This window comes from Puma concolor, chromosome C2 (assembly GCF_028749965.1).
Source record: "Puma concolor isolate L17-30 chromosome C2, mPumCon1.1.hap2, whole genome shotgun sequence".
In the NCBI taxonomy this organism is placed as follows: domain Eukaryota; kingdom Metazoa; phylum Chordata; class Mammalia; order Carnivora; family Felidae; genus Puma; species Puma concolor.
In genome coordinates this window covers 16,694,548-16,721,384 of record NC_141675.1, presented here as the reverse complement: position 1 = coordinate 16,721,384, position 26,837 = coordinate 16,694,548, and the positions used below count along the sequence as shown (strand labels likewise).

General features: G+C 36.4%; 1 protein-coding gene across 5 annotated transcripts in view; it reads right to left on the bottom strand.

Moving 5' to 3' along the window:
• Nucleotides 1-388: 388 nt before the first annotated feature.
• Nucleotides 389-26,837, bottom strand: part of NGLY1 (N-glycanase 1) — a 63,867-nt gene continuing 37,418 nt past the window's right edge. For 3 of the 5 annotated variants that reach the window (XM_086674183.1, XM_086674185.1, XM_025913178.2), the window contains 8 exons: nucleotides 23,573-23,795; nucleotides 19,539-19,660; nucleotides 18,417-18,562; nucleotides 15,940-16,050; nucleotides 14,494-14,658; nucleotides 10,260-10,445; nucleotides 1,761-1,938; nucleotides 389-1,403 (listed from right to left, as the gene is read on the bottom strand). In XM_086674183.1, coding sequence (XP_086530309.1) covers nucleotides 1,228-1,403; nucleotides 1,761-1,938; nucleotides 10,260-10,445; nucleotides 14,494-14,658; nucleotides 15,940-16,050; nucleotides 18,417-18,562; nucleotides 19,539-19,660; nucleotides 23,573-23,795 — 1,307 coding nt within the window. In that variant the 3' untranslated portion in view covers nucleotides 389-1,227. The remainder of the gene's footprint in view (nucleotides 1,404-1,760; nucleotides 1,939-10,259; nucleotides 10,446-14,493; nucleotides 14,659-15,939; nucleotides 16,051-18,416; nucleotides 18,563-19,538; nucleotides 19,661-23,572; nucleotides 23,796-26,837) is intronic. The other 2 variants (XM_086674184.1, XM_025913179.2) reach the window with 2 other exon arrangements.

Genomic DNA, 26,837 nt, shown 5'->3' with positions numbered 1-26,837 from the left:
CGAGTTGCAGAGTGAGAATCTCTGAGAACGTACTTTTCTTGTATGAAGAGTTGAGAACTCGGGGTGCTGGGTGGTTCAGTCGGTTACGCGCCCGACTTCGGCTCAGGTCATGATCTTGTGGTAAGTTCGAGCCCTGTATCAGGCTCTGGGCTGACAGCTCAGAGCCTGGAGACTGCTTTGGATTCTGTGTCTCTCTCTCTTTATGCCCCTCCCCTGCTCGCGCCCTGTCTCTCCCTCTCGAAAATAAACAAACATTAGCGGAAAAAAATTAAAAAAAAAAAAAAAGATTGAGAACTCGCTTTGTAGAACATCACAAAGATAGTGAGAGGACAGGAGCCTACCCTTCTCACCACTGCCTCCTTCAGCACTATCACCACACTTGCACACAAATGCTTAATACATTTAATTGGAGAGGTTACATGGAACACACCAAAAACTCTTGAAACAGCATGTACTGCATAATCTAGTTACACAGTTTCAAAGACAAGAACAGATATTTATTCAATGAGGTAGATAGAAATACTCAAAAGTAAACTCCAAAGTAAAGCATATTCTAAAGTGTCTACACATGGATTTATAATGTATCTCTGAATTTATGCAGCCAGTGTTAAATGTTTTCATAACTCTTATCTATCCCAGCAGTTTTCAATGTTTAGCATACTTATTAAAGATTCTTATTTAGTCAAAGTAACCACTAAAATGATACGACAAAATAATTCATTTTATTTCTTAAATGCCTATGTATTTACAATCATAAAAATGTTCATGCATTATAACTTATGAGATACTATACTTTCACATTTATTAAAAATTAAAAATCTTAGGAAACCTAATTATTTATGAAGAAATTAATGGCCAATCAAAAAATGTCAAATTACTATTATTAGCTTAAGATTATATCATAATCATGAATAGCATTTCATCATGAATACCTTCATTTTACTTTTAAAACTATACTTACAGTTTTTAGATTAAAATCTCATATTGAGGCAATAAGACTTTACTTCAAATTACAGTCACATATGGAAGGGAGCTTTTAATTCAAGGTTTCGATGGTCCGTAGTACAAAGATGTATTTTCCTGAGGGGTACATGATGGACAGCTAGCCAAAGAAATAGGCTAGCAGAGGGTAGTAAATAGCCAACTAAGCATGCACTGAACCCACAGACTACTTTAGAACACAGTAAATCTTTGATTATTGTCAGCTTTTCTATAATGTTCAGGTTCTCAAAGGTCACTGAATTTTATAATTATCTCCAAACAATTTTCTTCATGGTCATTTAAGCTTTGTCTAAACAGCTGAGTGTGTTGCCAAGCAACAACACCATCTCCTCTGCTTAATTCTGCTTCCAAAATAACTTCAGTGGCACCAGAAAAATCATGATAGGAGCGAAGAGTTTTATCTGTTGGAGGAAAAAAAAAAAATTAACACTCTGCTTTTGGTAACTTAAAGAATATAAAGAAATAGCTTATATATATTATATGCCTAACACGTAGGTAAAAACCAACCCTTAAAAAATAAATACAATGATTCCTTAGGGAGGGAATGTGTCCTTTGAAACAAAGAAATAATCTTTCTTCATCCGTTTGTGTTTCACAATAAAAAACGTAAGCCTTTCTATCAGAATGAGGTTATACAAGTTTTAATTAAATTTTTTACTGCAGAGTACGAATGGCTCTTGGGTATGGAACCCTCAAATAAGTACGATTATTCTTCAGAGTTAACTATATACATCGTGATTAATTCTCCAAATGCTTACCGCCTGACAGTTCTACTTGTGCTGAGTCAGATCGCAATTTCCACTGTATTGTTCCAGTTTGAAAGGTTTGACTACTCGTTCTAATGGAAACGCTATCTACTTTGAAGCCAACTGACCCACACTCAAACTTCCAGGAAATGTAAGCGTAAGACGATCCTTCTTTTCGGGCTAAATATACCTACAAAGGAGGAGGGAGAGCAAGAACTGTCAGAAATAATGAAGTAGTGTAGAAAACACATGTAGTCAAAGTCTTACTGTCATAGGGTACTATAATACAGATGCTCTGAACACCTAGTTTTTTCCCATTGAGATTTTTACTGGTAACATTTCTCATCTTGTCAGCAATTTTTCCTACAGCATCTTTTGCTCTGGAAGAAAGAAACTTGGATACAGGTGCCCCGTTAAGTACATTGCTAAGGGGTGCATGCTAACCAAATTTTGGTAAATCTTATTTTTTTTTAAATTAGTAAAGCCCAGCTATTTAATATGAACTTTAGGAGAAGTCCTGCTGAAAATGAAGAATCCTTTTAAATGCAATTATTCTATATCTTCTTTTCTTTTTTTAAATTTTTTTTTTTTCAACGTTTATTTATTTTTGGGACAGAGAGAGACAGAGCATGAACGGGGGAGGGGCAGAGAGAGAGGGAGACACAGAATCGGAAACAGGCTCCAGGCTCTGAGCCATCAGCCCAGAGCCCGACGCGGGGCTCGAACTCACGGACCGTGAGATCGTGACCTGGCTGAAGTCGGACGCTTAACCGACTGCGCCACCCAGGCGCCCCTATATCTTCTTTTCTAAGTGTGGATTTTCAGACAAGCTTTTCTAGAGTGAGAAGTCAAGAAAATAACTCAGTCAATGCGAAGTAATGGTTTAAAAGGTAGTATTCATGCTTGCCTCTTCAAATAGTATGCCCCCATTCCTTCATTATCAGTGATCCTTACCACTTTAAATGTATACTACTTAAGGCAGCCAAGGTTACTGGCTGCTTTCAGCTCATTTCCTTGCATAGTTTCATCTACATTCTAGAAGATGTGGACATTAACATTGACATCCACAGCCTTGGTCTTTCACAGTAACTCCATTTCAATCAGGCTCAACCCCCGAGAATCTCTTTTTATTTACTTCTTAAAAAATATATATTTTTTAAAGTTTATCTTTATTTTGAGAGAGAGATAGACAGCAAGCAGGGGGAAGGCCAGAGAGAGAGGGAGAGAGACAGTCCTGAGCCACCCAGGTGCCCCAAGAATCTGACTCTTTAATCACTTATCCCTGATGTTCAAACTCACACAATAATCATGTATTTCTTTGAAATAAGTCTGGAAAAAAACCCTTTCCTCATTTACACTGCACTTACCATGAATAGTCATGACTTTATGCTCATCTTTCTCCAACTGCCTAATTAATGTTTTTATTTATTTTTTATTTTTTTAATGAAATTTATTGTCAAATTGGTTTCCATACAACACCCAGTGCTCATCCCAAAAAGTGCCCTCTTCAATACCCATCACCCACCCTCCCCTGCCTCTCAGCCCCCATCAACCCTCAGTTTGTTCTCAGTTTTTAATAGTCTCTTATGGTTTGGCTCTCTCCCACTCTAACCTTTTTTTTTTTTTCCTTCCCCTCCCCCATGGGTTTCTGTTAAGTTTCTCAGGATCCACATAAGAGTGAAAACATAAGGTATCTGTCTTTCTCTGTATGGCTTATTTCACTTAGCATAACACTCTCCTGTTCTATCCACGTTGCTACAAAGGGCCATATTTCATTCTTTCTCATTGCCATGTAGTACTCCATTGTGTATATAAACCACAATTTCTTTATCCATTCATCAGTTGATGGACATTTAGGCTCTTTCCATCATTTGGCTATTGTTGAGAGGGCTGCTATAAACATTGCGGTACAAGTGCCCCTATGCATCAGTACTCCTGTATCCCTTGGGTAAATTCCTAGCAGTGCTACTGCTGGGTCATAGAGTAGATCGATTTTTAATTTTTTGAGGAACCTCCACACAGTTTTCCAGAGCGGCTGAACCAGTTTGCATTCCCACCAACAGTGCAAGAGGGTTCCCATTTCTCCACATCCTCTCCAGCATCTATAGTCTCCTGATTTGTTCTTTTTGGCCACTCTGACTGGCGTGAGGTGACATCTGAGTGTGGTTTTGATTTGTATTTCCCTGATGAGGAGTGACGTTGAGCATCTTTTCATGTGCCTGTTGGCCATCTGGATGTCTTCTTTAGAGAAGTGTCTATTCATGCTAATTAATGTTTTTAAAGGCTCACTTCCTTCCTATCATTTGCATGGTCTAGGATGTACAGCAAGTAACTGGCTCATGCATTAAACCTAAACTCCTGGCCATTTACAGGGATTATCTGTAGCTTAATTACTCTTTCAAAGGAGTGGCTAGTAAAGGGGGTTATCTGGAAAAGATGAGCCAAACAGTTATTGGAAGAAAGGTGGCTAGAGAAATGAAAAGACCAGGGGAAAATTATCTTAAGACAAATAAATACATTCAAATTTATGTCTCTCTCTCTCTATATACGTATATATGTCTCTCTCTCTATATATACATATGTCTCTCTCTCTATATATATACATATATATATTTTATGTTTTAAGTCTTTTTAGAGCTCAGTAGTCTAATAAAAGCTCCCCCTCCCCCATCCCACCCTTGCCAAAGTGTGGACGTAAAATATGAAAGATTGACGTTAGGGTAATTTCAAATTTCTAGCTTACCCCCAGAACTTTTTTTTTTGTTTTTAATTTTTTTTTTCCAACATTTATTTATTTTTTGGGACAGAGAGAGACAGAGCATGAACAGGGGAGGGGCAGAGAGAGAGGGAGACACAGAATTGGAAACAGGCTCCAGGCTCTGAGCCATCAGCCCAGAGCCCGACGCGGGGCTCGAACTCACGGACTGCGAGATCGTGACCTGGCTGAAGTCGGACGCTTAACCGACTGCGCCACCCAGGCGCCCCTTAATTTTTAATGTTTATTTGTTGTTGAGAGAGTGAGAGAACATGAGCAGGGGAGGGGCAGAGAGAGAAAGGGAGACACAGAATCCGAAGCAGGCTCTAGGCTCTGAGCTGTCAGCGCAGAGCCCGGTGTGGGGCTCAAACCAACAAACTGTGAAATCATGACCTGAGCTGAAGTTGGATGTTTAACCGACTTAGCCACCCAGGTGCCCCGAGATTAGAATTATCTTAATTATACCAAGGGGGTCTGGGCCACAACTTTAACTATCATAAGAAGGTTTTCAATAGCTGTTGAACATGTCTGACAGAACTGCTTGTTCTATAATTTACATTTTTCAGTCCTAAAGGCATCAGTTTTTAAGACCAAAAAAGTTAAAGGACAGGATGGAATTCATCACTGAACTCTTAAATGCTTAAATAAACATTCAAACACATTGTGAAAAAATAAAAGGTCTCCCAGGCTAAAGAAACAGTATATGGAAATAAAAGACTACTGATATTGAAAATTCATGTCACTTTTTTCTCACAATATATTTTCTGTACCATTTTAACCAAGTTATTTTAACTCAGCATTTTTATTTAACTAATTAATTTATTTACTTTAATGTTTATTTATTTCTGAGACAGAGAGAGAGACAGAGCATGAGTGGGGGAGGGGCAGAGAGAGAGGGAGACACAGAATCAGAAGCAGGCTCCAGGCTCTGAGCTGTCAGCCTAACATTTCCTCACGAATACTTTCATTTTACTTTTAAAACTATACTTACAGTTTTCCCTTACATTTTACTTTTAAAACTATACTTACAGAGTTTCGACGCAGGGCTCGAACTCACAAAGTGTGAGATCATGACCTGAGCCAAAATTGGTCGCCCAACCGACTGAGCCACCCAGGCACCCTAACTCAGCGTTTTTAGAGGTAGAAGTTACCAAGCATATGTATACTCAGTTTGATCATTTGAAATATGCCAAAACAGTAAGATTTATATAAACACCCAACCGTAGTCCTCTCTGTATAACAGCAACAGAACCAGTACTTATAATTTATTTAGGAGAAAAAAGCATTTTATAAGCTCTCAAATATTCAATTGTTTTGTCTAGATGAAAAAACAAACCATTTTTTTTGTAACTACTGGTTGCTCCTAACTTCTTGAGTGTTACCTTAGACAAATTTTTGGATGTTGGTTTTTTAATGCATAGGTATCACTTGCTGTGGGCAAGTTGTACCTGCTTGGTCTTGCAATTTCAGGGACTACTGAGCCACCTCACTTTCGCAGCAGGGACAATAAAATCAGAAGTCATGGAGTTTTCCTTCCACAGACCCGAAATCTACACAGCACCCCACCCCTCCCTCCGGTGACCTATCCCTGTCCCTTTTTGGCAACTGTAAGGCACACACAGAACAGGCAGATCACAACCTGTGGGTGAGAACAAAACCAGTCTGTCTGTGGCTGGAAAGTCTAAGCTTTGCCCCTAACAATGTACACAATGTAAACTTGTCCTTTGGATTATGGCTGTAACCACTATTTTCAAGATTGAGAGCAATTTGCATGTCAGCTTCTTTATGTTTTATGTATTTCACATCCTACAGACCTTCACTTAAAGGGTGTCTGATTACTACATGCCAGGCTGTTTTGTCCACTGTTATGGTTTTCCGGAGGTTTGTGCTGCACTGTTGAAGCTGTTCTTCACTATACTCTTAAAATGATTCTTCTGTTTTGCCTGTCAAGATGAACTCTAATTAAGTTTACTGTGCAGCACTCTACAGTTAGTCATGCCTACAGATACCTAAAAGAACAGCTATATTTCAAGAGATTTTAATTTAATACTTATAGACTGGTTGGTATTGCTCATTAATCTTATTTCGGTTATTCCATTTTATCACTGAAGTCAAACATGAATCGGTCAGTCCCCACTGCATTAGTATCTTTCTATACTCTGTCTATTTCTCCTACCGGCAGCCTCTGAATTACCTCTGATCACTAGTGTGATCTTATCCTTCCTTTGTCTGAAATCTCTCGTGGTTTCCTGTTACGTAACTGCAAGGTAATCAAAGTCCTTGGAACCTGACTACTGTTTACCTCTCTAGTCTCATTTCCCACCATTCTCCTCCATATTCCCTACTACTTTCCCCTGAATATACCAGACGTTTCTCACCTCAGTGTCTTTGCACATGCTCTATCTCATGCTCCTTCTACATCCTGTCTCCACACTGAGAAACTCGTCCACTGCCTCCTTCTCTAAAAGCCTATTCAGACATTAGTTCTTCTGCAAGGTCATCTCTGACTCAAGAAGGGACAGTGGCTCTTCCTTCTGTCTTCTCTCCCTTGGAGTCATATACAGACCCATATTCTTCTACCAGTCATCTCACCAATCTAAACAGCTGGTCCATGTCTTTTTCCTTCACTAGTCTAAGCTCACCTTGATGCTTGACTCTTAATTAAACATTACATCATGTCCAAGCACATCCAAGCACATCATATCACATCCAAGCACAATGTCTGACAATGCACACTTACTGAATGACTAATGACTAATGCCATACCCCCAAAAAGTGCTAAAATGACTCTACTGACAAAAACAATACTTTGCAAAAATGCAAAGTACTTAAAAACATGCAAGGGGCAATCCAAATGAAGATAGATTATTTTTGATACCCTACACAGTTTGAGGGTGGTATAGAATTTACGCCATATACATTCAAAAATTCTTTCTTGCATCCAGCCATCTTTACTAAATATTTCTCAGGCACTATGCTAGATAGATGCATACTGAGAGGACAAGGGAGTAGAAAGACAAAGTCTTTTCTATGAGAATGTTTACAATCTGGTAGGATAGAGACAAATAATCTATTATATTTGTTGAATAAATGTCAAGAAGGAGGGGTACATGGTACAGTGAATAAATAAAGGGAGAAATGAATCCAGCTAGCTGGGACTGGAGGGAGCGAGGCTTACACCAAGCTCGAAGGACAGGAATAAGTGAATCTAACAAAAAGGAAAGTAAAAGAAGTCCTGTGGAGAGGTGAGAAGGGCAATGCAGCTGCAATGCAGAGCAAGAGGGTACCATGGAGCAAGGCGAGGCCAAGAAGGCAGAGGCCAGACTCAGAAGAGACTTGAGTTGTTTCTTGTCCTAAGATCACTCAGTAATGACTAGGGTTTGGAAAATGCTTTTCTGCCTTACACCATGGAAAACAACTATGAAGGGACCAGAGCAGATGCAGAAAGACTAGTTAGGAAGCTATTAACACTTTTCTCAAGGTGTTGTCACCTGCCTCCTAAAAGGCATACTGGTTTTCTTGATTCAGCTTTTTATATTTCTTCCAAATTAGACATCACTGAACAATGTATCTGCTAAGTAGTAAAATTTAGTAAGTCTCTGTGTACCTGGGAGACTAGCTCTTTGAGACGGTAAGAATCTGTTCTAAATATCTGAGAGCAGGCTGCATGTGCTGTCATGATTCCAGGCTGGAGGTTACTGAGGAAAGGTGTGGTGGGAAATAGGTAGGTTAGGTTTCTTCTTCTATTTAGTGGACATAGAGAATCCCTAATTGGAAACATGCTAGTACAAAACTAAAAATATTGACTTATTTCTAGGTGGAAAATTCAATGTTTCAATGGCAATATATTACTTCTGAGTTATTAGACTCTATAGGGGTAATTAAGATTCAACTATTTTTCTTCATTTAGTATTAAATATTATAACTGGACAAAGATTCATTCAACTTTTAAAAAGTGATACCCCTTGTAAAGGTAAATCAAGGCATAAACTTTAATTGAGTAGGAGCCTTTTTTTATTTAATGGCCTCTGCATCTCATTTACATTATTTAAATCTTACTCATACAATATACCCTCTGGGCACAATGGTCTATTTAGAGAACTCAAAACATGCCATGTAATCTATGCTTTTCCCCTACTGTTCCCTTGCTTTATGAACACCTACTCATCCTTCAGCGTCCAGCTCAAATGTCTCCTGCTCTACAGAGCTATCCCCAACTCCCACAGCCAGAGCTAATTACTCCCTCCTTGGTGTTTCCATAGCAATGTGTTGATATCCTTATTATAGCACTCTGCATCCTGGGTAAGATGGCTGTTTGTGCTTCGGCTTTCCCTGTTAGATTGTGAGGGCAGAAACCGTATCTTTATCTTTTTATCCATGGAGCCAAGAACAATGCCTGACATAACAGACATTTAGTAAATGTTTGCTGATGAACAAATGAGTGAATAAGACAGAATCGACCTACTTCTCATCACATCACATCTTCTGCAGCATGTCATTGTTTTTTTTCCATTAATTTTCTCCATTAACACTGCTGGTTAGGAAAAAGGCATACTTTTTCTTTAGTTCCGCAATGACAGCTTAGTCCTTGGATAAATAACATGTCTATCCTATCCTGCTTTCTGTTCAGAAGAACTTTCAGGCTAAGGATAATCTTCCAGAGAAGTTTACCCTTCCTCATTAACTGTATAATCAATTATAGATATACATATCTTAAAATTTAAATTTTCACCTTGCTCTATTTTTTATGTTCTTCTTTAACTCAAGAGGAATAATTTATACAATTTTATTAACGTTGGCAAGTTATTCTTAGTGTAATTTAAAAAGGTCACCAAAACAAGCACCAAGGTAAATTTTACAACAAAAACTTATGACTGGAAAAAAAAAAAAAAAAAAAGCAGGGATCTTACCCTTACGTCTTCTGCACTCTGACTAATGCCTAGTACGGTGACAAGCATATTGTAGATGCTCCTATACACTAGCAGCTGCTAACCTGTGACTCGCTCTTTAAATCTAGCCAATGTGTCCTGCAAATGAGCAACTTCCCTTCCCAAACATCCTGGCAAGTTAACTTTAAAAGCTCCCTCTAAGTTCACTAATTCCTATGAAAATCTATCAATAATATGGTTAGATCTGCTGAGGTCATGTGAATAGTTTTGAGTTTATTTTTGGTGTGTGTCTAAGTGGTAGGACACTTTAAAAGCAAAGCTTCTTACTATTAACTGGGAACATGTGAAAACAATGTGCAAGCTGGTATAAGTGAAATACTATAGTCCGGCATCCATTTCTTTCTTTTTCAGGACACAAAGAAGAAATAGCCAGTATTACTGTTCAATCATCCACATTCTTATGAAATGAAAGCATGTTAAATGCTTAGCTCTTGGGACTTTGGATTAAATGTGCATTTAGTAGGCAATCAACAAGTATCTGTGAAAGGATTAAATAACAATGTATTTTATATATTCATGCAAAAAACCAGTCACAAGTTGGTCATATATGTGATTCTTTTTCCCCATGAATGAATTAAATTCAGCCTCTTTGATGAAAATGGATGCTTCCTTGATATAAATGCACAACTGTCTTATGGACTTCTGATTAAACGTTGGGAGCAGGATTTTCTTTTACAGGTTTAAGGATTACTAAAAGTACTTTTGATATATCAGTTTTCACATTATACACAACTGAAAAATGAAGCCAATCTATGTTTGTTTAAAAACAATGACAAAGTTTTTAAACAGCCTCATGCAGGAAATTACCATGTTCCAGTCTGTTTCAACTTTTCTGAATATGGATTCCATTTTCCACACACCATTCTCCCATCCAGAAATGGTTTGATTATTATTTGAAACTCGGACGTAACGATCTTTCACAATATTATAACAAAGGTGGAGCTGTTTGGAAATCTTCTCATTTTCAGAGGGAATGAGCAGGGTTTCTTTTCTCTTAAAAAGAAAGCAGAATTAGTTTTTCAACATAATGGAAGACTATATATGAAGAACTGCTACATCCAGTGGTTAAGAGATTCCTTCAACTTGAAAATGAAGAGTTGGTGCCATTAAAAAATTTGGAAAACATTTTATAGGTTAAATATGATTAGTATGATGTGGATATAGCTCCAAAAATTACTAAACAGAAAATGAGATGTATAAACCATAGCTCTGATTTATATTGTTGTGATTTATGTTCAACCTAAATTCATTTACTTTTGTTCATTTCTATCACCAACATCTCCAAACTGGACTCCTTCAGTTGTCTCCTAAAGTTGACTCCCAGCTATCAACTCTTACCTTTCCAATCCAAGCTCCACATAGTAATGAAAGTGATTTTCTAGAAATGTAAATTGGGATATGTCACTTTCTTGCTTAGCTCACTCCAATGACTTCCCACTGTACTTAAACTCCAAACCTTTACCAAGGCTAACAGGGCTCTAAATGATCTATTCCCTGCTTACTTCTCAAACCAATCTCATGGTAGTCTTCCATTAGCTCCTCAAAAAGGTCCAGCTAGTTCCTGCCTCAGGGTCTTGACATGCTGTTCCTGCTATCTGGAATGTTGTTTTCCTACTCTCCATATACTTGATTCTTTCTCTTCTTTCAGGCCTCAAAGCCATTTCATCAGTGTCCTTTCTTGATACTCTAAGGTAGGAGAGTGCCTGGGATACATAGCTTGAAACAAACTTCTACATGTGTGAAGCTCATGTTTTACCTTAGAATTCCAGGAAAAATTTGCATCCTAGCCCCCAAATAAATCCATGTTTATTGTAATGAAAATCAATCCCTAGAAATCTGAAATCACTGAGTGAATCTAAAGATTGAGAAAGATGATACATTTATCCCACATCTTAAAAAAAAAATTTTTTTTTTTAATATTTATTTATTTTTGAGAGACAGAGACAGAGTGTGAGTGGGGGAGGGGGCAGAGAGAGAGAGAAAGACACAGAATCTGTGTCTCCAGGCTCTGAGCGGTCAGCACAGAGCCTGACGTGGGGCTCGAACTCACAAGCTGTCAGATCATGACCTGAGCCGAAGTCGGACGCTCAACTGACTGAGCCACTCAGGCGCCCCTATCCCACATCTTTATATGCCACTAAAACACTGGTCCCTGTCCTTTAGACATGGGCATAGTAGCATCTGGGCCAGACAATTAATTCTTTGTAGTAAGGGATGCCCAGTACATTGCAGGTTGTTTAGCAGCAGCCCAGGCCTCTGTCCATTTGATGGCAGTGGCACCCCTCCGCCCAGATGTGACAACCAAAATTGTCTCCAGACATTGCCAAAAATCCCCTGGAAGGCGAAATCAACCACCACTGAGAACCAGTGCTCTAGTCTGTGTCAATGTCTTGCCACAGTATTTGCTAATCAATCAAAATAGTAGGCAATGCTTTCTTGTTAAACATTGGGTACTAGGTATTAAACAATATGAAAACTTCAAATGCATAACAATCAATAAGCAAAATAGAAAACATCTTAGAAACAAAAAGAGAAAAAATAATGTTTGTGTGTGTATATATCACGTTGGAATTATTAAACAGTAGTATTAAATGTATGAAAAACAGAATTCCCTAGTAGAACCTATGAATATCACTGTTAAAAAGGTTTAAAAAAAAAGCAGCTTATTTTTAGAAATTGATTTATAATTATGGATTATAACTTCAAAACAAGCATATAACAAAACTCCCCAATTCTTTTCTTCTTTATCAAAAATATTTTAGGGTGCTGACATAAACTCAATGGAAATAAAATTCAAAAGTAGCATTATCTACTATTTAACAAAGGATAACTAATTACCAAAGAGAAAAGAAAAATATTTATGCTACTGCACATAATTGTGTATGCAACTGAATAATCTAGATTCAGAATAACATTAATATTTCATAAAATCTTTTAATTCTAAGATTAAGATAAACTTTTCTTTCTGAAATGATATCACCAATGTTTCCTTCTTTTTCCAAATGATTTCAAGGTAGAGTTCCATAATTTTTTAGGACTAACATTTTTCAATTAACTTTTAAAATGAACATCTACTTCTAAAGAGGAAAATGATTTTTTAAATCCATGACCCTAATGGTCTCCAGTAACAGAAGTTTTAAAAAAAAATTTCAAAAGGGAAGACAATCCAGGCATATGACCCAATTCATATTTTTAAAGTTTAATCAACTTATATGCCATACAAGAGGAAGCACATCCATCCATAAAAAGAAAAAAGAATAAAGACCTAAATAATATCGACGTTTTATTTAAATTGAACACAGCTGTGAATTAAATTAGCTCTTTTAAATTGGCTTCATTTAGATTTATACTTGTAACTTGCACTGCATCAGCAGTGATTTGAATTATCTGTTGAATTTAGATCGTGTAATTCTATGGCTGAACCAACCCTTCCAACTGCTTCCTAAAGATGATGAAGTAAATTAAAAAGCAAACATAAAGTTTACTGGGGATAATTAACCCATTTTGGACATATTCCTTTATTGGAGAAATTAGTTGCAACAATGGCAAATCTAGAAAAAGTAGATATAAAACTCTATTTTGTTTGGAATTGTTTGATATGATACTGTGGTGGGTATTTTCCTTCCAAGCATTTTTCATTACATACCTTCTTAGACATTTATGAGTCAACTTTAAGTTCCCTAAGGGCAAGGGACAGTCTACTGTACTTTCTTACTGTTCATTACAGACACATTGCTTCTCACCTAGCCCCTAACTACAGGCATATGTCCATTGTTCATTATTTAATTTGGGGACATTAATCAAGAGAGAATGTCTTAATATAAATTTGGCAATAGTAATCACAGCAGCAATGATCATTTCTAGCCAATAACAGATATAGGCAAGTAAATAACAAGAAATAAACACTTTCCTTCACTGAATTATCCAGATTCTATTATTTGTCTCATTGTACTATAAAAAAATTTCTAAAAAGGTAAAACAAGCCTTTCTAAAATGTATAAAATCTTATTTTGAAAAACTTAAACAGGCACTTCCCAAAAGATGATATCCAAAAATTTACAGGACAGGCATTCAACTTCATTAGTCATCAAGGTAAATGCAAAAATGCAAGGTAAAACCACAATATAATAGTACTACACACCACCAGAACTGCTAAAATGAAAAAGACAATACCAACTACAGGCAAATATGTTACAAACTCTCATTCGCTGCTGGTCAGAGTGTAAACTGGCACAACCACTTTGGAAAACTGCTTGGCCATATCTACCCAAACTGAACATACTCCTACTCTATGACCTAGCAATTCCACTCCTAGGTATACATCAAAGTCAAATGCATAAATACATTCACTGAAAACATGTATATAAATGTTCACAGCAGTACAACTTTTAACATCCAAGACCTAGAAACTCAAATGCCCATCAATGGTGGCACGGATAAACTGCATTTATACATTATTATATATCAGTGAGAAAAAATGTGCCATAACCATGCAGCAACAAGTCTGAATTTCATGAAGTAATGTTAAAAGAAAAAAACTCCTCACCAAAGAGTACATATGGTACAATGCCATTTACATAAAGCACAATAATAGGCAAAATCAATCTATGAGGTTAGAAACCAGGATAATGGATACTCTTAGTGGTGAGAAGTGACCGGAAGGGAACTCATGGCCATTCCTGGGATTCTGGTGGCCTATCTGCCACTCTGGTTGGTGGTTACATGGATGCTCAATTTGCACAAATTTGTTAAGCTATACACACTTATAATTTGTGCATTTTTTCTGTATGTACTTTAGTAACAGTTATACTATACTAAAAATTTACATAGGAAAATCCCATTTTAAAATGCTTTCCTTATTCCTGCATGTGAATATACTATGTCAATCAATTATTGCTTCTCTTCAAACGTTTATGTCTTTTCACAATTACTGTAAAAAGTTAACTGAAAGGTCCTGGCGAATGCATTTTTCTGTAAGTAAAGAGCACACTATAGGAAGCAGTCAAGTGAAAAGATTATGATGCTATAATGAATTAAATACCTCTAGACCCATTTCACCTCGGGCTACTCTCCAAGCCACTGACCCAGATATTCTTCCACCAAGTTCTCCAGGCTTAGGGGTTTTGGGAGATATAAATTCAACAAGTTCCACGATTATCCTCTGGAGAAGTTCTTTTCTTCTGTTTTCCGACAAAGATATTTGCCTCTGTAATTCATGTTTTAAAAAAAGTCATTAAGATTAGGGAAGTGCAGAGGTCCATCTCTAAGCAAGTGTATACTTAAAACATTCATATTTTAATGGGATCCTGACAGACGTAACCAACTTTTTGTTCACATGTAGTTATTTGGAAAAGTAATAGGTCACTGTGGAAAACTGAAAATAATTTTACAAATGTTATGTGAAGAAATCATTTAAGATCCATATCCAACTCTTTATGATCTTTACTGTCCTACATTTAAAATGAAGGTGGCAATTTCTGCTTCCAGCTACGATAGACTACCTTGTGTCAGACCAACTGTCCTACTGAGAAAAGGTACGAAGCTGGGCAAAACATTACATGCAGACACAAACAAACCCCTGTTTAAATGCAACAGAAGGCTACCAAGGCAAGCACAGCTGTAGAAGCTAAGATCCCAAGGAAAGAAATGAATTGAGGTGAACTGAACATGCTCCACCTCTTTTCCCTTCCAGGCATTTGCCAATTATTAACTGGTAGGAGCTAAAGAGGGAGAGAAGCCAAGCACAAAATGACAGCTAAAGTGCTGAAAAACACAGCAGAATTTTTACAGAATCACAGTACTGTGGAGTAAATACAGCGGAGTTCAGAGCATTTCAAGGTGAGAAGCTCTAGTTAATACTCCAGATATTCAGTTTAGGATCTTTGAAGGGCTGCACATCAGAAGGTGAAATTCCAAACAGATGGAAACTTCACCCTGAGTCTCAACCACCGGGTTAAGGTGATTCTAACTGCCTGCCAAGAAACAAAATTGATGGTCTGGCTTTTAAATCACAGAAGAACCCACACGTGTGTAATAGTAAAAAATTTCAATACTACCAAACGGATATAAAATAAAAACCGAATCTTCCTTTTTGAACTTCCAGTTCCTCTTTTCAAAAGTAGTCATTGTTAACAATTTCCTGTGCTTTGTCTCAAAAGTTTCCACACTTGGACAAGTGTGTGTAATTATATTCAAGACATAATTTCTTTGAAAAATAAAGCAGCATACTTTTGATGCCTAGTATTACATACATTGAAATTTTGTTTCACTAAACTTTGAGATGTGACAATTTAATGCATAAAACACTCACAATATTTAGAAGGGGTCCTCAAAATTTTCAATGAACGAAAAGACATTTAACATATTAAAATACTTTTGCTTGCAAAGTAATGCTATTACTTTAAGAACTTCAATGGGTTAAAAACTGGCCATTCTTGATTATATAAAAAACTTCAAATGTCTTCTCAAAAATGACAAATACCCATACCTGCTTATTAAGTCCATTAATAGTTTCTCGAAGTAATTCTTCTTTAACCTCAGTTCTTCTGGAGATTACCTCCTCATGTTTACAAGAGTATCGCCAAGTGACATCAACCACCTCAAATCACAGAATACAACAGTTGACAAGATTACAACCATCAACCTTAATCTGCTGTCTAGAACGTTTGTAATTCTTATCTGGTTTTTTTTTGTTTTTTTTTTTAAGTAGACCTCATGCCCACGTTGGAGCCAAAGTGGGGGCTGAGCTCATGACCCTGAGATGAAGATCCGAGCTGAGATCCAGAGTCAGACATTTAACTGACTAAGCCACCCAGGTGCTCCTAGAATGTACAGAATTCTTAAATAGATTTTTAAAATGCTATCCTTTGCTTGAAATTTTAAAACCTGCAGAGAAAAATAAAAAATATGCTTTTTATTCATTTTCTAACATGTATATATTTTTTTAATTTTATGTTTGTTTATTTTTGAGAGAGAGCGTGAGTGGGGGAAGGCAGAGAAAGAGGGAGACAGAATCCAAAGCAGGCTCCAGGCTCTGAGCTGTCAGCACACAGCCCGATGCGGGGCTCAAACTTAGAAACTGTGAGATCATGACCTGAGCTGAAGTTGGACGCTTAACCAACTGAGCCACCCAGGCACTGCTCTAATAGGTACACTTCCAAGAAAGACTGATAAAATGAGATTTTCAGAATACTTAGCTTTTTAAAACTCATCTACAAAGTTAATTTCATAATATTCAACTAATAAAAACTTTTTCCATTTTTACTGTATTAAATTTATATCAAATAACTAACTTTTGACAAAGGTACAAAAACAAGTCAATGGAAAAAAGAAAACCTTTTCAACAAATGATGCTAGAACAATCTGTCATCTATCTGGCAAATAATGACTTTCGATCCACACACTGTACTATACACAAAAATTAACTCAAAATGGATGACAGACCCAAATGTAAAACTGAAAGTATAAAACTTTTAAAAGAAAACACACGAAAAAATCATTCTGACTTGGGCTAGGCAAAACTTGCTTAGATATAACATCAAAAAGCACAATCCATCATTTCATCATCTATACGAATACTGAATCGTTATGCTGTATATGTGCAACTATACAGTGTTATATGCAGACGATACCTCATTTTAAAAGGAAAATAGCACAATCCCTGAAAGAACAAATTGATAATCTGGACTTTCTCAATTTTGTCTCTTCAAAAGTCACTCTGTAACAGAATGAAAAGACATGCCACAGACAAGGAGAAAATCTTTGCAAAGCATTTATTTGAAAAACGACTTATATGCAGAATATATAAAGAATTCTCAAAACTCAACAATAAAAAAATGAACAACCCAACTTAAAAAAAAATGGACAAAGAGGAGGATGCATGGCAAATAAGCACACAAGAGGATACCTGGCATCATTTGTCATCAGGGAAATGCAAATGAAAACCACCATGAGATACCATCTCACATACCGACAACCACACTAAGTGTTAGCAAGGATGCAGAGAAACTGACAACTCTCATACTGCTGGTGAGAATGTAGAATGGCACATGATTCTGGAAAACAGCTTAGCAATTTCTTATGGCTCTACCATATGATTCAGTCATTCTACTTCTAGGCATTTACCAAAGAGAAAAGACAGCATACGGCAATATAAGGACTTGTGTTTAAGTGTTTACAGCAACTTTATTTGAAATACTAAAAAACTGGAAATTATCTAACTGCCCCTCAACAGGTGAATGGATAAACAAACTAGGGTACACGCATACAATGGAAAACTACTCAGCAATAAAAATAATAAATTATTGATACATGAGAATAACATGGGTGAATCTCAAAATAATTGTGCTGAGAAAAAGACACCAGATCACGCCCACCAAAAAGAGCATATATATTGTATTAATTCCATTTTATATAAAACTCTAGAAATGGGATGCTGGGGTGGCTCAGTTGGTTAAGTGTCTGACTCTTGATCTGGGTTCAGGTCATGATCTTACGGTTGTGAGATTGAGCCCCATGTTAGGCTCTGTGCTGACAGAGTGGAGCCTACTTGGGATTCTCTCTCTCTCTCTCTCTCTCTCTCTCTCTCTCATTCCCTCTCCCCCCACCCCCACCCCCGCTTGCATGCTCTCTCTCTCAAAAAAAATAAACACTAAAAAAAAACCAAAACGACAACCTAGAAATCTACAGCGAGAGAAAGCAGATCCATGGTCCATGGTTGCCTAAAGAGGGGCAAAAACGAGGGATAACAAAGGACATAAGGAAACTTCCAGATATAGTGCATATGTTCACTATCTTGACTGCAAAGATGATTTCATGGGTGCATACAAGTGACAAAATTTATTAAACTGTACACTTTAAATGTATGCTGCTTATTATATGTCAAATATATCTTCAAAAGCTGTCCAAAAAGGAAAGAAATTCTACTTTATTCTTAGAAAAAACCCTTTTTTTCTTATGCTTTACCTCATCCTTAGAAAATGCTATGACATAGGAAAGCTTCTTGCCCCACCCTACTTCATAAAGGAGTGGCTTATCACAGACATCTTCACATGCATCACAGTGCAGCCACCGCTGCTGAGAAGGTGAATAGACTTCTGTCCAGACATGGTCTACTCAAGTAAGACACAAGAAAACAGCAGGAAGAAAGAATATAAAAGTTAAGTTTATAAAACCAGAATGATTTCCAACAACTACATACAAACTGCTAAGATAAGGATCATATAATAATTTCTAACAGTCTAAATTTTAGCTAATAGGACTGAGCATTTTGGGGCACACAAAACTCCAGAACATTTGTTTTCATTTCTCTCTTTGAAACCCTTAAAAATATTTTTGGAAAATGTCCTTTAAGGTGGTTAGTTTTAAGTGTCATTAAAAATTATGTGAACCATAACTCTAAAAAGGTGAACATATTGAACAACGGCATCAGAAACATGGGCCTCAGCTTTTGCTAATGTGGAGCTAATGCCACTTTGGAAACTGCAGTCTCTCTTGACGTTTACGACTCAGAACAGGTAGGAGGCCTCCCAAAGGATCTCTGGCTATTGATGTTCTATATTTGACTGTAAGAGAACAGTAACTCTTAAGTGAAGGTTTCATTTTATCCTACAAAACAACAGAAACACAAGTAAAATTCTAAGAACAAGGAAAACAACTTTTTAACGTGTAGATGATAAATCATTTCTAAATAAGAACAACATAAATTTCACATGGCTTTTATTAATTTTTTTTGTATACTGAGGTTTAAGATTACTATGTCTTTTATACTAATCTCTACAAAAATAAAGGTTTCTACAGCATATTACATGTTATTACTCATACAGAAAAAGCACTGTTACAAATGTCATGGTAAATGGTTAATAAAAGAATGTTTATAGGCCATGTTTAAAGTACCAGGCAAAATGGTAGGTGTACAACTCTATACAAAAAACTTACAAGTTGGTATTAGTGTTATTTACAGAAGGCAAATGGGAGCTCAGACTGACAAGGCCAGAAAGTAATAGACAAAAAGCGATGAGCCCAGACTGTAAACCCAAACCTGAAGTGTGCACAGCTCTACTACTTCGCTCACACCACATTCCGTACCTGTATAATCCCAAACATAGCGAGCTTCAAACCCTAAGGCTCGACAGCACAGCGTAAAACAATTGGCCCACTCGCCACACCGTCCACATCTCGTTTCCAAAAGTTTCTCAGGGTTATTATACCTGTTTAAAAATAACCATAGTTATCAACTTTGCAACCAAACTCTGCAAAGAGACTGAAAGGGGGTGTTCTGCACGTAGGGCCGACTCAATCTGCACTGCAGTGAGTTCCAGTAATGAAGGGGATCCTTGGGATTCTGGCAATGGTGGTGGATTTTCAGGTTCTGTTTACCCGGCCCTGAAGATGATGTATTTTTACGGTCTGAGGGTGAAGATTAAAGCTTTTATGATAGTTTTGTACATTCGGGGGACTTGTCCTATAGCTTTAATGTTCACTGAAATATGTTTTCTTTTAGAATTTAGTTTGTCTTGCTCCCGGTAAAGTATTTGCTTTTTTTTAAAACGATGAGCATAACACTGGGATTCAGTTAAGTTTGTTATGTTTCGTTGTCAGTTTTTCCTGAAGTATTATTTTGCGTTAATAAGCAATGGTATCTTGCTGGCATTTTACTCAAATGTATTGTGATTTTGCTGATTTTGTACCTTTATTAATATTTGCTTTTTAATCATGTACTATATGGAACTTCATTCCTAATTGTGGTTAACATCATGGCTTGCTTTTTCACTACAGTCCCATTATTAGCTTTATATTACATGCATGGTATGAGATTAAACTCACCAGAAATTTGAAAATAAAATAAAATAACCATAGAAAAACCTTGATTCATTATCATAATCAATAGTTTAAACAATTTATATTACCTCTGTGCTAAACAGCAACATTTCTTAATTTCACATTTTTAAAAATTAATTTTTTTGTTTTTTCTTTTTTATTATTATTTATTTATTTATTTATTTATTTATTTTTAATTTACATCCAAGTTAGTTAGCCTATAGTGCAATAATGATTTTAGGAGTAGATTCCAGTGATTCATCCCCTTTATATAAAACCCAGTGCTCATCCCAACAAGTGCCTTCCTTAGTGCTCCTTCCCAGTCAGCCCATCCCCCCACCTATAGCCCTCTAGTAATCGTCAGTTTGTTCTCTGTATTTAAGTCTCTTATGTTTTGTCCCCATCCCCAAAATTATTTTTAATTGAAATATAGTTGACATACAATTTTATATTAGCTTCATTTCACATACTTAAATAATGATTAAAGAGCCTAGAATATATGAGGCATTGTGTTAGAATCTATAGTGGAAAATGGTTCAACAGTGGTACAGCCTTAAAGGAGTTTACAGGCATTAACAGGAAGAAGGCAGAATGTGACAAAACCATACACAACAGGTCAGATTTAGTGTTACAGAGTGTGGTTGGGAGCAAAGTTTGTATTTGAACTGGGACCTGAAGGACAGATAAGATTTGGACAGGCAGAGATTCTCTAGGAAATCTGCTTAAAGCATTAGTATTATTCTAACAAGTGGTATAATTAGCTCATGTATTTAAAAGGTAAACAACTTTAACAAACTACTCAGTAAAGATTTTAAAACTTAAGTGAACTCAATTCTACTTAAAACACTACTATTCTGGGGGCGCCTGGGTGGCTCAGTCCATTGAGCGTCCGACTTCGGCTCAGGTCATGATCTCACAGTCCGTGAGTTCGAGCCCTGTGTCGGGCTCTGTGCTAACAGCTCAGAGCCTGGAGCCTTCTTCGGATTCTGTGTCTCCCCCCCTCTCTGCCCCTCCCCTGCTCATTCTCTGTCTCTCTCTGTCTCAAAAATAAATAAAAACATTAAAAAATTAAAAAAAAATTAAATACTACTATACTGTAGAATGATCTTTTTGATGGAACTTTTTTCTTCTTAACCACTTAAAGGTGCTTGCTAATTTGGAAATTATTTTTTGAAAGATGTTTGCCACAATCTTTTAAAAAGTTACTGTAATTATAAAATAATCATAAAACTGGAGAACACCAAATTTTGCATAATGCATTGAGAAGGATTTCACTGATAAAGCTAAGCAAGAAAAGTGCCCTAGCTGAGCACAGATGTTGGCCATAAGCTTGTAGAAGGAAACCACTGCATGAATGAATTGGCTTTGCAATGATAAGTTTGTCTTAAACAGATGCCATTAAACTACTTAATTTAAATAAATTTATGACGAACATAATTAAAAGTAATTGAAAACAGACGTAAATTAAAAAAAATTTTTTTTAACGTTTATTTATTATTGAGAGACAGAGAGACACAGAGCGTGAGCAGGGGAGGGGCAGAGAGAAAGGGGGAGACAGAATCTGAAGCAGGCTTCAGGCTCTGAGCTGTCAGCACAGAGCCCGATGAGGGGCTCGAACTCACAAACTGCGAGATCATGACCTGAGCTAAAGTCAGTCGCCCAACCAGCTGAGCCACCCAGGCGCCCCAAAAACAGACGTAAATTTACATGAAGCAGTAACAGTGGCAGAATTAGCACATCCTATGCCTCCTCTATATACTACTTGTGCCAAGTTGCATAACCAGCTTAGCCTAGAATTAATACTGTTCGTCATCCCAACTCTATATGTAGGACAAAACTAAGTCCCTATGTGTCCAAAATGAGGTATTTCAAAACTTGGTATCTTTTCTTGACTGATGATACAACCAATGTTTATAAGTATTGCGAATTTAACAAATCTGATAAGAGGCTTGTGAATTAAAGGATGAAAAAAGTTAATTGAAAAGTGCAAACTTCCTTAGTTTAAAATTTAAATAATGAGGATACATTAGATTGGGTGGGGAAGGCACCTGATTAAAATTCTGTCGTTAATATGATGGCATTATACTTCTACCTTCCATATTAGCATCTGATGATTATTTTATGTACCTCATTGTGTTTACTATCACAATGTATCAGTAGTATTATTAATGTCATTAGTGTTATTTTTATGTGCTATCAATTATTAATAAAGTTATCAGAAAGTTACAAGTTATGTAATTAAAAGAACAATACAAGATTTACAGCATTAGGGCAGCTGGGTGATTTAGTCAGTTAAGCAACTGACTCTTGGTTTCGGCTCTGGTCATGATCTCGCAGTTTCATGAGAGCCTTATGTTGGGCTCTGCACTGACAGCGTGGAGACTGCTTGGGATTCTCTCTCCCAACTCACTCTCTGCCCCTCCCCCACTCATGCTGTCTCTTTCAAATAAGAAACTTAAAAGAAAATATTAAAAAAAAAAAGATTTATAGCATTAAATGTGCTAAGACCACACTTTATTTATTTATTTAAATTTATTAATTTATTTATTTTTCAGAGAGCCCAAGCTGGGGAGGGGCAGAGAGAGGGGGACAGAGAATTTGAAACAGGCTTTGCACTCACAAGCTGACAGCAGTGAGCCTGATGAGGGGCTCTAACTCATGAACCATGAGATCATGTCCCGAGCCCAAGTTGGATGCTTAACTGACTGAGCCATCCAGGTGCCTCTACACTCAATATTTGCTAGAGAAAGAGTAAACAAATTTTTCCTATAAAAAGACAGTAATTGGGGTGCCTGGGTGGCTCAGTCAGTTAAGTGTCCAACTTTGTCTGAGGTCATGATCTCACGGTTTGTGAGTTAGAGACCCACGTTGGGCTCTTTCTGACAGCTCAGAGCCTGGAACTGGTTTGGATTCTGTGTCTCCCTCTCTCTCTCTGCCCCTTCCTTGCTTGTGCTCGGTCTCTCTCCATCTCTTTCTCTCAAAAATAAATAAACAATCAAAAAAAATTTTAAGACAGTAATTACTTTAGACTTTGTAGGCCATATGGCTGCTGTTGCCAGTATTCAACCCTGACATTATAATGTGAAAGGAGTTATAGACCATAAGCACACAAATCAGAATAAATGTGTTCCAGTATTTACAAAAATAGGATGTGGGCTGGACTTACCCTACCAGCCATAGCTTGCTGACCTCTGTCTTAGAGGAATATATTTCTAATAATTAAAAAGCTCATTTAATAAAAATTCTTTTCTAACCATTCCATTAAGAGATCACTCTGACTTTACTGTCCAGGGGACACTCACCTTGGGAATCGATTGCTGAACTGGCATGTATCACAGTAATGATCTTCTACTCTGTTTGCGCCCCACTTCAGTTCATCATCATTGGGAAATAATGATTCACCTCTAGACTTAGTCTGGCCACCACATTTGCTGCACAAAATGTCATTCACCCATTGAAAAAATTCTTCCTTAAACCAGTGTAAAAGCTCCAGCAGAAGAAAATCCTCTTCACTTACATCAGTACCTGAGAAGTTAAAACAGAACCAAGTAAGATCTGAAGCTGACAAAAACTAAAAATACACACACACACATATTTTATTCTAAAATATGGAGCTGAAATATATGAAAATATAAGATGATCTAAAAGGTATTCTAAAATATGATGCAAGAAAAGAACTGTCAGCATATCGTGAATCAGGATGAAATACGACATAATGCCTTGCACATTTATAGCAGTATGCCATTTACCACTGTAACTGACATTATGTACTAAAGTGAGCTGAACATAACCACCTCTCAGGGAACTATGGTTAATGTGGAATTGATCTTGAAACACAGGGAGGTAAGAAAATCATTCTGATTCATAAAAATATTTAAAAATGACTATATTCAATTTGTTATCAGGTATATATACCAGTAAACGTGAAACAATCACAAAATCACAAGCAGAAATCAGAGAATTCCAGACACCTAAAAAAAATCACCCTATCAACTTTTCTTAGTCTTTCAACTACACAATGTAATCTATCTGTAGCCACTCACCACACATCAACTAAAAAGAGAACAATGCCTACAATGTATGTAACAACCCCAGCAGGTATGTATGGCCTGTTAATATTATATCTACTTTAAAAAGATTTCTCTTGATCATATTCAAGACTGTGGTATCTTTGGAAAGAAGGGAAGGAGAGGAGAAATGAATCTAGAAGACATATCTAGGGAGTTCTCATTTCTATCTTTTCATGTTTTATTATTAAGAAGTGATAATAAAACATACTTGAAGGAAATATATGGCATAATGTTAAGATCTAATAAAGTTCAATGCTGGTCATAGGTGTTTTTGTATTTCTGTTTGATATAGTTCAAAATAGAAAAAAACTGTATTATACAAAAACCTAGAGACTATAAAGGCTAGAAACAGATTATGTTCCCGGATGGGAAAACAATATTCTAAAGTTGTTAATTACCTACTAATTAATCTGTAATTTAATGTAATACCAATTAAAATTAAAAATTACAAATTTTATGTAATTAAAATTTATAAAGTAATCTTTCATAAAATTTGAAAAACTGCAAATTCACATGAAAGACAAAATGGTCAACATAACTTTGAGTAAGAACAATAAGATAAATTCATCAAATACATGTCAAAACACATTACAAAATCACAAAAATAATTAAAATATTGTGATATTGGTGAAAAATAGACAAAGTAGATTACTGAAACAAAGGAAGACTCCTGAAAAATAGATTTCTAAGTGATACATAATGTCTGATGAAGTTAGCCTTTCAAAGTAGTTCTAAGAGGATGGACGATTCAATAAATGATTTGGGGGGCGCCTGGGTGACTCAGTAGGTTGAGCACTCGACTTCAGCTCAGGTCATGATCTCACGGTTTGTGGGTTCAAGCCCAATGTCGGGCTCTGTGCTGACAGGTTGGAGCCTGGAACCTGCTTCAGGTTCTGTGTCTCCCTCTCTCTGCCCCTTCCCCACTCATGCTCTGTCTCTCTCTGCCTCTCAAAAATGAATAAATGTTAAAAAAAATTTTTTTTAAATAAAAAAAAAATGATTTGGGTACAACAGAATTTACATAACATACTGAGAGGAGGAATACTATAAAGGCAGAAATTACAAAAGAACACGTTTATGGCTTTGTGGTGTAGAACGGCCTTCTTAAGCAAGATGCAGATTGTAAAATTAATAATGGAAAAAAATAAATTTTCTTATATTAACTTTGTAACATGAATTTCAAAAGATATACTACATGAAATTAAGCAAAGAACACTGGGAGAAAAAAAGTAACATGTTTAACAAAGAAAAGTACGCAGAACATATATAGAACTTCTATAAATCGGAAAGAATATTAGCAAACCCATTAGATAAATTCAAAGTCCATAAAAGAAGTCCAATAATTTCATTAAGTGGAAACAAATACTCTCAAGACACTTTTTATGTACAATGGAAGGCAATTTGTTTGGCAGGATCCATTACAGTATAAAAGTATCAACACATCCTTGACATTTATATTTATCCCAGAGAAACACTTGTGCATATATATACACCAGGAGGCATGCTTTACAGGAATTCTCACTGCAGGAATACTTAGAATAGAAAAAAATGGTAAATAATCTCCATGTTTATCAATAGGGAACTGTATACATAATAGTACATGCATACTATAGAACACTATGGAGAATTAAAAAGATTTTTAAAACACATTAGTAAATGAAAAACATCAAGAAACTGAAGATATATGGGATGATAAATTTTATGTAAATCCACAGAGCTTAAACTATTTTTACAGGTAACTATGGGTGTATTTCCTATGTATTAACATAGGAAAAGATATGAAAAGGAACACATCATATGATAATAGCTGTTAACCTATGGAAGAGATGTGACTGATTGGCAGGGAGAGTCTAGCTTCTTTTTTTTTTTTTTAATGCATTTTTAAATAAAGTTTATTTATTTTTGAGAGAGAGAGAGAGAGAGAGAAAGTGAGTGCGTGTGCTGGGGAGGGTCAGGGAGAGAGGGGGAACAGAAGATCTGAAGCTGTCAGCACACAGCCTGATGTGGGACTCAAATCCACAAACCATGAGATCATGAAGCTGGATGCTTAACTTGACTGAGCCGCCTGGCTTTCCAAATCTAGCTTTACTTATATAATATGAAAGTTGGTATTAGATTAAAAATGAGCTTGAGAAATATAGCACTGCCATCCTTCTCCATCAAGTGCCTACAGCAGAGTAATCTTTTCAAAAATGCAAGGTAGATTATGTCACTCAAAACCCTCCAATGGGTTTCCATCTCACTCAGGATACAGTTCAGTTTCTACTCTTGCCCTTTCTTACCACAGTTGGTTTCCTCTGGTAGGCTGAAAAATGGTCCACCAAGAGATACGCATATTTTTTTTTAAGATAAGCATATTCTAACCCCTGGAGTCTCTAACTCCTAACATAGCAAAAAAAATAAATAAATAAATAAATAAAACAAAACAAAACAAAACAAAACTTTGAAGATATGATTAAGGATATGGAGATGTGAGATTATACTGGATTATCTGGGT